Below are 15,822 nucleotides of genomic sequence, written 5' to 3'. Positions count from 1 at the left end.
AATGTAAAGTATGTAGACTAAACCCCACCAGATGACATTTCAGCTTGTATTTATACAACAAGAATTAATCTATTCTTGTTCTTGTTTAGTGTTTATGCCACAGATACATTTAACATAACTATAATGGACCTAACAATTGTAAATAAATACAAAATAATTACTTTTATAGGGTATTTGTAAGCTGAAAAACACAGAAATAGATACAGCATGTGGAAGTCTTTGTGTCCTCAGAACTGATTAAGAAAAGACTGTGTTGTGACTACACATACACTGATACACACTTAAATACATGCAGTGTGATGTATGTGTGTATCGTTATAAGTCTAACCTGAATAAAGTGTTTAGTCAGTATTGTTTTTTAGTAAAACATCCAAACCTCCCTAACTGCTACAAAAAGTGAATTTAAAGTACAAATACATCAGCGCATGGTTGAAGATGTAAAGATGTGAGCACAGTGGCACAAACCTTCGCAGCTCCTGTATGAGAGTGAAAACACAGTCATTCACAAACAACAAATAACAATGCATTCACACAGTCTTCTTGCACATTTTGATATCTGTACCAGTTTATTTACCAGTACCAGTTTCTTATAGATCTAACCAGTAAACATTCACAAAGTTTATGGCAGGACATTTCCGGTTGTACTTGGGTTTTCTATGATCGTCTCAGTCCCCAAACTGTGACAACCATCACCATATTATGTTTCTTTGAAGACCTTTGTTGCTGGACTGTCTGTCAGTGCTAATGGGCTGGGAGGAAGAGGAGTCGACTGGTAATAGTACCGTGTTAGGTTGGTTTTAAGCTGCATTTGTGTCAGCGGCAATTACCTAATCTAACATCCTATGCCGTGTGGGGGTTGTGAAGTAATCTAGAATGGCGTAATAAGATTTCAGTGTCTACTACCACTATTGACTACTGCTAGATGGCACATTGAGTCTGTGGATCTGTCATCAACAACATGCTTGCCTTGGATGCAGCAAGGAAAAAGACGATTGACCGACGGAGTGAGGACGTGCAATTCTTTTAGCAATGGACTAAAACAGGAACGCTGCTGCTGGGCACAAGACAGTGGGCCTCCACCATCCTGCCATGGAGGGGTCAGCTGTAAAAAAAGTGAGTTTTCTAGTTGTTTACTTGCAGCGCTGCCGCCGTCTAGTGAGTGAGAGGTCAGTGTCTGGTCTGATGTCCATCTGTCAAAGGTTTAGTTCACCTTTGGTCAGACCACATGTGTTGCTTCAGTGGGCTTACAGTCAAAGTTTATTGTGATTAAAGTACATAGATGTTATGTAACTTTTCATATGATGGACACTTTGACCACAAATATATAAACTGTGCCTTCTTACAGAATCTTGTTATTGCAGATTAAATATTATTGACACTAATACTCAACAAGTTCATTATAGTTATTTTTAATCTCTGTTATTATGAAACTATATATGTTAGCAGCACAATGTCTGTTTTCATTAAAGACTTTTCTGCATTTTAATGTGTTTTAAACACAAAATTCATTGTGCATATTTTAGCTCCATGGTGGGCATTTAAATGCTGTCTCGAAGTCCGAATTGTTCTGATCAGTGAGCTGATTTGAACATTTGATATAATATTATTGCAATGTCAAAACATTGCTGTTCAATCTTTGATCAAAGTCACATCTGAAGTGATTACATAACAAGGTCATCTTGGAGCCTGGATGGTTTTACATAAGAACAAACAGCCTGAAGATACAAGGCAGCTGTGTTGAACTTCCTAAGAAGAATAAAGTATTTTAATCTGACAGCAACATTATAATGATTAATGGTCAAAAAACGTATCTTTTGACTGATTCAGTCCAACAGACAGATTGCTTAGTATCACAGAGCGGCATCATCAAGCTAACTTCTGACACTTCAGAGCATTTCTGCAAGTAGGTGAGAGCTTCCTGTAATCCATCTGAAACCTTCAGGCCTTAATTGGAACAATGGCTTTCATCAGGCCTTACACCTGACTGGTTATCTCCCCTGCAGGGGCCCAAGAAGGCCCTGAATCTGGAGGCTTATAACTACAGCAGGAATAGTAAAAGGCACAATACCAAATACAGAGTTTGGGATCATATTTCAGCTGTTGGACTTGTTTATGTCAGCGTCTTGGTCTTATTGGCTTGCCTGACTTTGCCTGAGAAACGCGAGTCATAACAGCATCTGCCATCTGCTCCCTGGTCGTTGTAATCTGTGTCTCCTGGCTATCCGGTTTCAGTGGGTGTGGCAGAAGTAAACGATTGTGTTACAACCACGTTTTCCTTCCACTGTAAGTGGCCTGACTCTGTGTGGTTACATCATTTTATTTGCCACTACAAATAAAGCTCTCTGTCACACACCAAAACTGCATAACTACCTCTCTGACAGACTGGCAGAGCTGTTATGTCACCTTCATTAAACGAAGCTCACGTACTTAAGCAGCACAGCAGGCACCGTCTTTTTTAGCCTTTAGCTAATTATACCCTCTGTCACATGAAGGGACGATCACAACAAAGATGTTTTGACAAACCAGGCTGTGTGCATCAGTGTTCACATGCAAAGTAATTAACTTGTGAAATCACTAACAAAGAGCTTCGTTTTTTCTTTTTCTCTTGTTTGACTGCATATGACATCTCACAGAAACTGGGATATGGGCTTCTCAAAAAAGGTAGTTTAAAGCACAAATGTTGAATGATAGATTAGATTTGATTGATAGCAGAATCATGTATATGTTACCAATCAAATATTGCTATCAGTCAAATATATAGTCGTTATAGTAGGATTAGAATTAGCTAGAAATAATCATCTTTTATATTAAGTAGCTTCATCCATCAGTACTGCCGGGTGAATGAAGCAGTGTATTCTGTGTTTAAAATGATCTTCAATGACACTTCGATTAAATGTTACAATTCTGTATCTCCAACAATCAAAACTATGAGGACATTCTGTTACCATGTGATAGTTAATAACAAGGTAGAGTCAAACTTGTTTTTTTTTTTCACATTTATGAGCTTTAAGAAGAATTTTGAGTTGGTCCATCCACAGGTGACAGCAGCAGTGAGCAGAAGAAACTCAACGGCTCCTCAACAGAAGCGCCGAGCTATCATAACCTGCACCGAGAGCTGCTGCTCAGCCATAAACGGTACGCCGAAAACTCCTTTTACTCTGTGGTCTTAAAGTCGTCACCCACTGAAACAGAGATTGGCAGGAATTTTGTGTTTGCATGTGTCGGTAAAACTGTAGCTCTGACTTTGAAGGGGTCTGCTGCTGGAGGAGAAACCGGAGCTGAAGCGAGTGTTGGAGCAGCGCAGACTGGAGCTGCACAAGGAGGCGGAGATGGCACAACGACAGCCCTCAGACCTGGAGATGGAGCTCCGCAAGAGGCAGCAGAAACTGCAAGAGGTAAGAGGCACATAACTGAGAGGGATTTCACAAAATACTAACAGAATACAACCTGGCTCTTCTCAGGCTTTCTCTTTAACTTTGTTGGGATAAACTGATGTCCTTCCCCCCAACAGTACGAGCAGGAGGAGATCAGGCAGCGAGAGAGTCAGCAGAAGATCCCAGAGTTTGTCCGTGTGAAGGACAACCTGAGGCGCACACAGACGTTTGAGCAGTGAGGCCCTGAGGCTCTCCCATCAGCCCCTGCAGCATCTCACCATAGTGGCCCTAAATCTGGATGTTCACAGTCTACAGAGCTACAACCCGCATACACCATTTTGCTTTACGTTTCTTCACAATGTACTTTGAGTTATCACATTTTGTGTAAGCAATCACTCATACCAGGCTAACATGTAATCCAGAAATACACTATTTTGCCAAAAGCACTCTCTTGTCTGCTTTCACATGCATAGGAACTTGAGTGACATCCCATTCTTAATCTGTAGTGTTTAATATGATCTCAGCCCACCCTTTGCAGCTACAACAGACTCAACTCATCTAAGAAGGCTTTCCACAAGGTTTAGGAATGTGTTTGTGGGAATTTTTGACCATTCTTCCAGAAGGTCAAAAAATTCCATTAGTTGGATGAGAAAGCCTGGTTCACACTCTCCACTCTAATTCATCTCAAAGGTGTTCTGTCAGATTGAGATCAGGACTCTGTGCAGGTCGGTCAAGTTCCCACAAAGTTGGGAACATGAAATTGTCCAAAATGAATTGGTACGCAGAAGCATTAAGAGTTTCTTAAGGAGTCAAGCTCAACTCCTGAAAAACAACCTCACACTATAATCTTCCACTACCGAACTTTATACTTGGCACAGTGCTGTCAGACAAGTACTGTTCTCCTGGCAACTAGCAAACCCAGACTCAAGCGTGATTTGCCACTCCAGAGAACAGGTCAGTACTGCTGTAGAGTCCAGTGGCGGTGCGCTTCACACCACTGTACCTAACGCTCGTGCTTGGTTACGTGATGCTTGGATGCAGCTGCTCGGCCATGGAGACCCATTTCATGAAGCTCTCTACAGACTGTTCTTGAGCTACTCTGAAGGCCACAAGAAGTCTGGAGAGATTGACTGCAGAAAGTTGCTGACCTCTGCGCATCCGTTGACCCCATCCTTGTGATTTTTAAATGACCTACCACTTAGTGGGTGAGTTGCTTTCATTCCCAAATGTCCTTCACTTTGTTGTAATATCACTAACAGCCGACTGTTGAATATTTAGTAATGAGGAAATTCCACAAGTGGACTTGTTGCACAGGTGGCATCCTATCACTGCACCAAGCTGGAATTCACTGAGCTCCTGAGAGCAACCCATTCTTTCACAAATGTTTGTACAAGCAGTCTGCGTGCTAGGCTCTTGATTTTTTTTTATCACACAAGTGATTGAAACAGCTAGACTGAATATGAATGAGTGAATACTTTTGGCAATATAGTGTACTTCCATAAAGTCAGTCACAGTTCTTTTTCTGATTGGGAAGTGAAATAATAGAGAAAGCTCGCACTGAGCTATGAGTCTGGATTTTTTAAAATGTTTTTCTATACTAATTATACTATTTTTTTTTCCAAATTAGTTTCACATGCTTCTTCCAGGATCAAATGAGCATGAGATATCAGTTAAGCCTGATTCTGTCCTTCGTAAAGACCATTATGCAACTGCTGAGAGGAACATTTTCAACAGAGCTGTTTTGTATGAATAAAAATTCCCCAACACTGCAAAATATGCATGTTTGTTTATTCTTCTCTGTCATGACTTGGGATTTTTTTAGAGTGTCTGAGTGCTGTGGAAATGAAAGGTTTATAGCTTGCTGTGATGTTTTGTTGCACTGGACACCATTCAAAGCACTGGGGACTGATTTGCATGCGGCTCCACTCCCCGAGGGCTCTCACGGTTCTTTCACATGGATATGGGACTTTGCTTAATTAGCTGATCTTTTCATTCCATCACGCCATGAGAGGAGAAAGCACAGGCCATCTGGAGAAGGCTTTTCATCATCTATAGACTAGGAATACCCAAGGGTCACTGATACAACCGGCTGAGGGCACATAGTAGTAGCCAGTTTGCTGTTTCAGAATTTATTTTAAGTAGTTTTAGCAATTATGTCATACACAAAAGAAACCCACATGTGCAAATTGAATTAACAGAACAACTTTAAATGTGCAATAACACATAAGTACTGTACTTTTAAAGTTAAGATGTGAGGTAACATTATTGTATAATTATACGCATGCAAATAGCCTAAAGGCTATTCTCATAATTTTAATTTTTTAAATAGTTTAGCATTTCATAAGTTACATACATGTATTTTGTGTAAGAACTTGAGCACTAGTTGGTTACAGATGTCAAATAAATGTAGTGAAGAGTAAACGTGCAACACTGTCTAAGGCAAAGTAATAATAAAAGGACCAGCATCAAAAAAAATAAATTAATAATAATAATAATAATAATAAATGTAAGCGAATTACATGGAAATGAATTACAAAGAAGATCACATGGTTAAATATAGCTTTGTGGAAACTAAACAGCAATTAAAAGTATATTTCTCTGTCATTTTAATTATGTTTTATTTATGTTAATGGGTGAATGGCTCACGCTGTACACAATTCTTCATTATCATGGCGGAGGAAAGAGGAGAGCGTGGTCTTCTCAGCCAGCACTTACCAGCCAGCTGTCCTGTTTTCTTTCTTTCTTTTAACAAAACTTTGCCTCTACCGCCTCCCTTTCGCCTTTTGTGCCTTTTCTCAAATGAAGCCCCCCCTCAGCAGTCGCGTGCTGTGTCAACAAGCAAAGCGTGTCTGGAAAGTCTGCAGCGTCGGACCAAACCAATACAAGAAGCGAGGGGGGCGTTGCAGACAGAAAAAATAAAATCCCATTCGATTAAGCCGAAATTACTCTATTTTACAAAAGCGTGAGCTGTGACTTAAATGTAAGTTAATTTAAAAATGAATATTTTTACATAAATACTGAAGCAAAAATCAACAAAGCTCGCCCGTAGTTTGATCCAGAAAGTGGACTCGTCTGAAACAGATGTCCGGAGCTCTTCCCTCACATCTGACCAGAGAAAGTTTGAACTCTCGCTGCCTCAGGAAAGATGCTGATGTAGAGGAACAGACCGCGAGCTGAAACGTAAGTACAGACTATTTTCTGTGCGTTAGCAACACCCGCTAAAAAGAAGAAGTCATAAAATAACCGTCGATGTTAATGTAAACAGCAAAAAGGTAGGCAAAGCTGGAAGTTTTTATACAATTAAATTTTAGAGAAACGTTACTGAGCAGTTAGCCAAACTGGCTATTTGTGCGGTATATAATGCTTAAAACAGAAATAACTTCAAGGGATATGCTATTATGACACATCTAAACATTTCTCTCTTAATCTCTCCTTTAATCCATCATGGTTTAGATGAAAATCTTTTTGACTTTTTATTTCACTGCTTGTGTGCTTGCTTATTTTTACACTCATATAAAAGCGAGCTAAGCTAAACCATAAATATAATGTGCCTTGTGTTGATATGTGTAGATTAGTGAGCAGCTATGAAATGCTTATTTGATTTATGCGTCAGTAGTAACGACCCACTAGTATAATATGGTCTGGCGATGATACAGAGTAAGTACACTCACTCTCAGTACTTGAAAACATGCAAATCCAAGACTTTTACTTGTAATGGATTACTGGGGTGTGGTGTTTTTACTTGAGTGAAGCACTGACTACTACAGACCAGAAAAAGATGTCAGAAATACAACCACCAGACTCAATAATAACTGGGCTGCTAAATGAATGAACAGGTTGCTTTGAAAGATAAACAACCCTGCAGGACTTATGGTTGGGAAAAGGCTTGTCAGTACCAGCTGTTTTGTTGTCCTCAGCAGAAGAACAAACACAGACAGGCATGAAGTGTCACTGTGATGCTGGAGACAACACCTCTGTGTCGTCCTCCACTTCTTTTGTGAGTGGTGGGCACTTGAGGGTGACAAGCTGTAACCACATCCCGGCGATGGTCTGAGATGACCATCAGTGTCCATTCAGAGGCTTCAGAAATGATGACTCAGAGGGACAAGGTGTCATGAATCATGATCACCCCCAGCCAGTGCTTCAGCCTCTGGAGAACAATGGAGGATCTCTTCTGGCCTTTGGTATTTACACTGTCACTGGGCTGTGACAGAGCTGGTGTGTCTGGTCAGCATATGGCCTCCAGTGACTGAAAGCAGATCGGCTTGGTGCTTATTACCCCTGCATTGTCTGCCTGAAAGTCTTGTTCTGAATGAAACTTGTCAGAGGAAAGATGCTGACAACATATCAAGTCTTTGATACCATTCCTTTTGAAGCTCATGCTATCACAGCCTCTTTTACTGCTCTTTTCAAACTCAGCACTGCTTCTTAAGGCAAGGATCTCACTGCAGTGATGTCCTTTGTAATACAATACTTCATTTTTTTCTCTTGCCTGCAACTCCCCCACTCTGGTACACTTTTCTTCCAGCAGCATATATTGTCTACAGAGCGGATCCATTTTGCTGAATGGATTTTGGCTTTCCATGAGACTCTGAAAAAAAAAGAAGGCATGCTGTAAAGTCGTTTGGTTTCTTCCATAGTATCAGCATTCAGAAGAGAATCTTAATTACAGGGTTTGAACAGGCCTCGGTCTGGTTTCAGGCAACCCTCACGGTCCCCGTTGGTAATTCCAGGGCCGACCACAGTGGTAATGAGCACGGAGGTGATGGCTGCAATCCAGGAGTACGCAGCTCCAGAGGCTCATGGGAAAGGGTGGTGGGGGAAGTCTGGGAGACAGTAAATCCACATTGTGATCTTTTGCCATAAACATCAACTTCCGTAGATGTTACACAGTCATGGTCCAGTGACCAGTGAGGATGGGTGGGACAGTCATCTCGTACTCCTGATGTGTTTCTAGGCAGACATCATAAGCAGTGATCAAACACTTCCCTGAATTAAGATGTTTTGACTACATCAATCAGGTCTTCCGGGTGGAGACTGTGCTATCAGCAGCTTTACTTCTGGAAATGGACTGCTATTCCTGTCACAGTCAATCGTGAAAAGTCTTGGGGTTTTTTGGCGCTCCTTTACAGCGTAATGTCAACAATCCCACGGCTCCAGGTTCTTATGAAAGCTGTGACGAATGGCATCAGCGTTTTGGCAATAAACTGCGACTTCAAGTGAGAGTTTTTCCCAAACTCATCCACACACCCACCAACTCACCCACTCACTCACTCAATCAGCCTAGACCTCCGACCACAGACTCTTGTGAAAGTCTTCAGACAGTTATGGGGTGTAAGTGGGTAAATCCCACATTACCCTGTCTGTCTCTGATTACCAGGCTGGATTCCTGTTGACGTATTTAGCTTTAGATTGCTGCAGCATGGAGCCATGTGTCTGGGAGCAAAACCTTGCACCTTAAAATCTCAGCCCTGCTCCATTCTGATACTCTCTCGCTGTCTCAACAGCCTTGTCTCAATATTGACCCGGCACAGCCGCTCAAGCCACAGTTGTCAGCAGATATTGCGCCTGCAGCAGATTATTTAGGCTGGTTTTGGGACACAGGCCCTTTGTTGCAGTGTTGTTTTACTAACTCGAGCTGCTTAGCTGTGTTCCATTGTGCCACTGGCTGCTCATAGCTGTGTCAGTTCGCATGAGTTGCTGTTTTGAATGGAGAAAACCTATAGGACACACAATAATATCCTGTCAGAGAAGGTTTTCATTCACGCAGGCTCTGTGCCTTCCTTGTCTCTACAGGAAAAGGCCTGATACAATCACCAAACACAGGAGCTAAGGATTATACACAGAAGCCTTACTGTCATGTGGTGTCTATTTTCATGGCATCTTACCTCCCCTTTTATTCCTGACCAGTGACACATCATTCACTTTTCGAATGAGGTTTGGCTGGCCCAAAAAGTTTATGAATATGTGGCATTGATGCAAGGCAAGGAAATAACATCCTTTAACCATGTTAGAGACCATAATGTTGCCTCTTGTGATCTGCTAGCTTTTTTAGAAGAAGTCTGAGACATGTGAGATCCAAAATAAATTAAATGACCTACAAAATTGAGAAAACAAAGGCAGCATTCTCTGTCTCCGCTACCCTAAGGTAATTTCAAGACAACAACCACACACAGGCTCATGGTCTGAATTTAAATGGCTGTCAGCTTGTTGAACGCTATTTCCAATTTGTTGTTGTCACTGTCTTTCTCTTCTTGCTGTTGTTCCACTCCACACCTTGTTTTAGTTCATTATTAGTCACATGTTTGCTGGAGAGCAACAATGGCACAGAGCGGGTCATAAACAAGAATTGTGTCGGCCAGGTTTTTGTGCTCAGCATTGCACAGGAGTCAGCAGGCACCTTGTGATCTGATGCTGCGAGTACAAGCCCAGCATTTAGACATTCTTCCACTTCAAAGCTCCCAGGGGGTTTTCTGGACACTGGTTGAATGGGAGCCGAGGAAGGGGTGCACAGGGGGAACAGGTGCAGTCCATAAGTGGGGTAATTCCCGCTGCCATCTGCTTTCTTTTTCGGGGTCTGGGCTCTTTAAACGCCCTCTGACACGCCTCATGGCGACACACTCCCCTAGCCGCAGCCGCAGCATGCCCCGTCACCATGGCACCGTGATTCAGATTAACCCCGCACATGTGCCGAGTCAACCGTGGGGGTCTGCTTCTTTTGTGAGTGAGCAAAGGGAGGGCGACAGGGGTGGAGGAGGGGGAGGGAGATGGAGAGCTGCACAGATAAGTGTGTAAAAAGGACACTTGCCAGTCTTTCACTTTTGTTAAGTGAAGCAGCAGAGACAGACTTATCGAATCCATGTGAGGGGGAATACAAGCAGTTTATTCCTAGCAGTAAACGGTCTCATTTTAGTCATCTGAATAAACTTTGTTGTTTCCAACAGGTATATATAAAAAAGTCAAGAGCAGAGAGACAAGATGACGGCCATCGAGAGTAAAGAAGAGATCAGCGACACGGACAGTGGGATTATCCTAAACTCCGGTAAGGACTGTACTAAACAGATGTCCAGTCAAGTATCTGCATCTTTCATTTTTGCAGATTTCATACTGTTACTTACAACTAAGAGTATAATGGAATTTGAGGCTCATAGCTATATTAACATTTGAGAAATGAAATAAAAATAAATCAGGTGACATTTTGTTAAATAAACTTATATATTTTTACTTTGTAAATATGTAATTGGGACATTTTGTCTGACTTTCCTCTAACATACTGCATCTTTAGCATTTTTTTAAAAGTTTGTTGCTATTTATCAACCCACGCTTTACATCAGTACTGATGTACTATATCTGCTGTAGCTCCAGTATCAATGCTGACATAACAAGATAGCAAACTTCTTAGACCGCTACTCAGTGTAAGGTTTCTGCGATAGCTGCCCTGTATGAAAAGTATTGGCAGTTTCTATAATGCTTAATCCACCAGTCTGTGCAAACAGAATGATAGTTTTAATGCTATAATATAATTAATGTTGATATTCATACAAAAAAGCAGAAAAAATGGCAAAGCAGATTATTATTATTTTTTATTATTAAGAAGCAAACTTGTTTGCATTCCTGAACAGAAAGTTACGTTTTAGTTGTTTAATGTTATGCTTGAGTAATTTCTGCCTTCTCAGAGAAGTTCATTGTGCTGGCTCAACTTTGGGTTTATTTTATTTTTTAGCTTTAAAAATGTTTTTAACAGATTTCTCAAATATTTGCATTTTCCTCTTTATAAGCCCTCTGTCTATTTTAACTCATTATCAGCTCACATAAGAATAATACAGTTTTAATATATGTGGAAGGTACTGTGTGTCTTTCTGACTCTGTTTCTGTCATGAAACTAATTAGAGGGGTGGAGCGTGGGCAAAGAAAGACTCCATTAAACTCTGTGGATTAGCCTTTTTTGGAAAAATTATCTGTGTTTAACTATAGTATTTAATACAGTAATGTAGTGCATTTAAAAACATCTCGTCACAGCAGAGCAAATGTTAGCTTATATGACAGCATATGATGCAGACGGGAAAGTACAATACAGCTTCAGTATTGTACATAATGACCGTGTTATACGGGGTATGAGAATAAATGTTTGCACATCAGTTGTGCAGCACTGGCTGAACTGATAACAACACTTTATATACACTATATAAAATATAATAAAAAATATAACAGTGAAATTATTTTTAAGTCATTTTAAGTCAGGTTCAGACGCAGGTAAAGCCTGATTTTGTGTGTGTTTTTTGCAGGTCCCGACAGCCCCACGTCCCCAGTGAAGGACCTCACCACCCACACCAGAGCCCTGAAGCTGAAGCACCAATCTCTGGAGGAGCGTTTGGAGATCTGCCTGCTGGAGCTCCGAAAACTCTGCATCAGGGAGGCAGTAAGTGACTCCTGGATTAAAGCTTTAAATCAGTATTGAAGATTGCTTCTTTTTACATCATAACAATACTTTTGTTTTGTCCTCACAGGAGCTGACAGGTGTACTGCCCTCAGACTATCCAATGATGCCAGATGAGAAGCCACCACGTGTTCGGAGGAGAATTGGTGCTTCATTCAAGCTGGATGAAGGTCTGATCCATCTAGATAAACAGGTACAAACCACCATCGGTGTTAAGTGTTAGTGGAAAGAGTCAGCACATCAGCTGAGATGTAAGGTCAGAGTTTGTCTTTTTTTAGGACTCGGAGTTGCAAGCGCTGGAAACTGAATTGGCCCTTCAGCGGCAGATTTTTGAGGCAGCCCGCAAACTCTCGCTTGAGGAGAACCTCAGTAAGCCACAGAAGAAGGGCCGGCTGCAGCAGTGCAAGAGGGAGGAGAAGAAAGTGAAGGAACTGCAGCAGGCCGTGTTCCAGCATAGAATCAAGAGTGAGTGCAACTCACCCAGCGTCAGCAGCCAGAACAAAGGTGAGTGACTTTGCTGCCCCCTTCAGGCCAGGCTGTGCAACGTGCAGTGCACTTAATGGAAATGTAAAATGTTTGGCGTTTGTGTGCAGATCTGTGCATGTCTGATGACAGCTCACTCTCCGATGTGGTGGCGCTGGATGATGGTGAGCTGAAAATACATTTCTACCTGTATGATTTTAAGGTTATCATGACATTCATTTAAATATGCAGTAGAAGAAAAGACAGCTCTGATAGAGCATGGTGTCACATTCAACATGCAAATCATTCTACATGTCTTTTTATGAAATTACTTGCGGGTCATGTGTAAAAACAAACATGGGTTTAAAATTCCAAAACTCACTTTAATAATGTGATTTAAATATTTTTAAAAATAATGAATACTCTACTGACTTGTTTTCCGTTTAGAAATCATTATTTAATGTTCTCTCCAATCCTGTATAGATGTGGACATGTCCAGCCCCCTTTCACCTCCAGTGTTGGACGCTTCATATTCAGATCCCCTTCAGCTGTCAGCCCAGACTGTGCAGACATCGCACCAGTCCTCAAGCGAGCTCAGTGTGGAGCACGAGCCCGCTCCCATCCAGAATTCCCCTTGGAAGGAGTCCAGTCTGGACCATCCTTACCAAAAGGCCACCAAACCTCCGTCTGCCTGCAGCAGCAGGTCCAGGTAAGGACTGAAGAATGCTAACAACTAGTGAAATACACTATTATACTCCAAGCTAGATTGTACCTTATTTTACAGTTTTCCATTTGATAGATGAACTTAGATGAAATCAGGTGCAATGTCAGCCTTCTTGTGCTGGATTAGCACATAGTAAAGCTTCCTTTTTCTGAATGTGTGCGATATCTCATGTCATGTCTCCTGTGTGCAGTAGCCCAGCAGCAGCCCAGGTGTCTGCAGAGAGCATCAGGATTCCTCTCACTCAGTTTGTGAAAAACTCTGCCCTGCGTCACAGCAGCTCCACCAGCGCCCCCTCCACCCCGGAGCTGTTCATACGCCGGCAGTACTCCCAGTCCTTCAGGTACACAGACAAGTTATGTCAGAGTCATTTGCATTATCAGAGGACTTAAAGACAATAATGTTGTATGTATTAATGTTTCAAATTTTACACAATGTCCCTTCTCAGACTTCCAAAAAGAAAGCCATCTGACGTGGAGCGTTTCAGCTCAGAGAGCAGTCGAGGTCGAGCTAGGCTGCCCCAGCGACGCTGCGTGGCTGACTTCATGGTGCGCTCCCCGGAGTACTCTCCTCTGCGTCCTTACCAGTCCGGCTCTGAGGACAGCAGCTCAGAGCACTCGTCATCCTCTACCATTAGCTCTCCTGGCAGGGAGAAGCCGACTGAGATCCCAAAGCTCTGCCCACCGCCTTACGGGTTCCACTTTGGAGCACAGAAGAAAGGGGCCTCTCATTTCCCCAGTATGCACAAAAATACGAGCACCAGCTATGTTAAGGCAGTGGCGGAAGATGGACCCCTCTCCCCGCAAGCTCCAGACATGGGGAAGTGCTTCATCTCTACTGTGGCACGCAGCACTCAGCAACGACAGTGGCAGGAGGGGACACCTTCACCGAGAAGCATCTTAAAGCCCCCTCCGCCTTACACCAGGCTCGTGCGGACGCCCTCGCTGAAAGAGTACCCAAACCACGCCGTGAGGCTGCTGCCCCGGGAGGTCGTATCAGAGGAGCTGAAATCGTGGCATCAAAGGAATCAGCTACAGAAGCTACTGCCAAGCTGCGGGGAACAGCAGAGCGTTACGAGCCCCATTTCACCTCACCTGCCTCCTTTTGCACAGGTAGGTACAAGCACCAGCTATGTTAAGGCAGCGGCGGAAGATGCATTAATATGTTTGACTCTTAACATATTAATGCATTGAAGCTGTTACTTTCGTAAATTAGATCAGTGATTCCAAAAGTGTGGGCTGGGATACTGCAAAGGTACTCAAGTTAGTATGTGTGCCGTTATTTATATAAAAAGTCAGGTTAAACTGGTAGTAGGTGGTGGTTAGTTTGTGGTATTACTCGTTACACTGACCTAAATTTAAAGCTCTTTTATTGACGTTTGTGTCCTAGTGATATGTGGGTCACACGATGGCATTAATGCTTTGCATTTGACTGGGTAGCATTAGCAACTAAGAGCCAACAGCCTGTGTTTTTATGTTTTGGTTTGGGGTTTTTTTTTTTTTTCAAATACATCACTTTCTCTTGTTTTTTGATTAGAGGTTGCTTGGTCCCCATGGGATTTCTGGCAAATTGACACATTTTCACTTGAAAACAACATGAAATATTTTTTACTGAACTAGATTAGAGATCTAATGTATTTACAATGTGCTGGCTTTGTGACTTTTTTCACAGGGTTCAGGTAACCTGGTTCTCCAGAGGGCTGTAGACGGGACTCCCCTTCAGTGGTTTGTCGCCGAGGATGCTGAGATTGTGAGCCAGGTGTAGCTGACACGCCTAAAACCCCCTGCAGTATGATGACTCATTCCTTTATTTATTAAGTCTTTGGACTCTCTGTGAGATTGTTTGTTGACATAATGCAGAAAACGTGGACCTGTTGGTATCACTGATTAATTTAATGTAAGGTGGTATGCCAGTTTTATTTATTTGGTAATACATCTGAGGTGAAATAAATCTGATACAGTTTCTTAGCTTATTTCAACAAAGACCATAAACTTGCTGTTGTTTGAAGACCTTTTTTTGTGGCTGGAACACATTTTGCACATGCAGTTCACCCACAGTAGATTTAAAATAGCTTTCCTCATTTCTAATATAATTTTTGACTTATATTCTATATTTATTATTTAAAGACCCCCCCCCCTTTTGCAACATAGACTTATCACTAAAACTATGATACGCCACCTATAAGCACGCACAGCAATGAGTTTTTAAAGGTATATGTGTAGATATACATAGTGAAATCTGTCTGATAATGATGTGAAGTGAGCTGAATCTTAACATTTGAATCTTGCTTATTAACTCCTATTAACCACTGATGCCTTTAAGGGCAATTTTGGTGAAAGTTTTCACTGCGGTATGGTGTTTCTTACTAACCGAGTGATTGTATCAGTTTTGATATGTTTTGTATATTTATAATAAAAATATTACCAAAATGACCCATCTGAGTGTATCCTGCCTCTCGCTTTATGTATGGGCTCAAAGTGTGGTCATAAATATTTTGTACTTGTAAATCAGTTTTGTGTGTGTAAAAAGAATTTGTGTGTGGACTTAGCCAAAAAGTACGTGTGAAACTCTGCACTCAAGTTTCAAGTTACAAGTACGAATTTTGACCCCATTTTTCTTCGTTTCATCTGATTGGCCAATGTCATGTCAATCACAAATTTAATAATCCAATAGGAGAACAGAGGGGTTTGGCTATCCGGTCGTTAAGTCTGACGTCACTAGCCGTGTCTGGACCTAAACTCCGCTGCAGGTCCATATATCAAAGATCACTATGGCATTATTGAGAGTTGAAAAACTGTCTAAAGTCTTTCATCTTTAATAAAATGATC

The 15,822-nt window shown here is 41.7% G+C and overlaps 2 protein-coding genes across 2 annotated transcripts; both read left to right on the top strand.

Moving 5' to 3' along the window:
• The first annotated feature begins 852 nt into the window (after window positions 1-852).
• Window positions 853-5,143, top strand: LOC102197386 (protein FAM107B). The gene is made up of 5 exons (XM_005732664.2): window positions 853-1,113; window positions 2,634-2,661; window positions 3,039-3,135; window positions 3,251-3,395; window positions 3,512-5,143. The coding sequence occupies exons 1-5, from the start codon at window positions 1,090-1,092 to the stop codon at window positions 3,611-3,613; spliced, it is 396 nt and encodes a 131-aa protein (XP_005732721.1). The 5' UTR covers window positions 853-1,089; the 3' UTR covers window positions 3,614-5,143.
• Window positions 5,144-6,479: 1,336 nt separating this feature from the next.
• inavaa (innate immunity activator a) lies at window positions 6,480-15,445 on the top strand. The gene is made up of 10 exons (XM_005732663.1): window positions 6,480-6,554; window positions 10,319-10,416; window positions 11,660-11,793; window positions 11,882-12,004; window positions 12,090-12,315; window positions 12,405-12,458; window positions 12,757-12,982; window positions 13,188-13,337; window positions 13,443-14,106; window positions 14,666-15,445. Exons 2-10 carry the CDS (start codon window positions 10,353-10,355, stop codon window positions 14,756-14,758), a joined length of 1,734 nt encoding a protein of 577 aa, XP_005732720.1. The 5' UTR covers window positions 6,480-6,554; window positions 10,319-10,352; the 3' UTR covers window positions 14,759-15,445.
• The last annotated feature ends 377 nt before the right edge of the window (window positions 15,446-15,822 follow it).

Source organism: Pundamilia nyererei, unplaced genomic scaffold, assembly GCF_000239375.1.
Source record: "Pundamilia nyererei isolate P.nyererei 1_Seehausen unplaced genomic scaffold, PunNye1.0 scaffold00047, whole genome shotgun sequence".
NCBI lineage: Eukaryota > Metazoa > Chordata > Actinopteri > Cichliformes > Cichlidae > Pundamilia > Pundamilia nyererei.
The sequence above is the reverse complement of the archived record's forward strand: the minus strand, read 5'-3'. Positions and strand labels throughout refer to the sequence as shown.

Bases quoted from the DNA above. Each gene is read 5' to 3' on its own strand.
- LOC102197386 (XM_005732664.2), top strand. From the start codon at position 1,090: ATGGAGGGGTCAGCTGTAAAAAAA. The intron at 1,114-2,633 runs GTGAGTTTTCTA...GACATCTCACAG, and splicing joins AGGGGTCAGCTGTAAAAAAA to AAACTGGGATATGGGCTTCT. The intron at 2,662-3,038 runs GTAGTTTAAAGC...GTCCATCCACAG, and splicing joins ATATGGGCTTCTCAAAAAAG to GTGACAGCAGCAGTGAGCAG.
- inavaa (XM_005732663.1), top strand. From the start codon at position 10,353: ATGACGGCCATCGAGAGTAAAGAAGAGATCAGCGACACGGACAGTGGG. The intron at 12,005-12,089 runs GTACAAACCACC...GTCTTTTTTTAG, and splicing joins TGATCCATCTAGATAAACAG to GACTCGGAGTTGCAAGCGCT. The intron at 12,983-13,187 runs GTAAGGACTGAA...TCCTGTGTGCAG, and splicing joins GCCTGCAGCAGCAGGTCCAG to TAGCCCAGCAGCAGCCCAGG.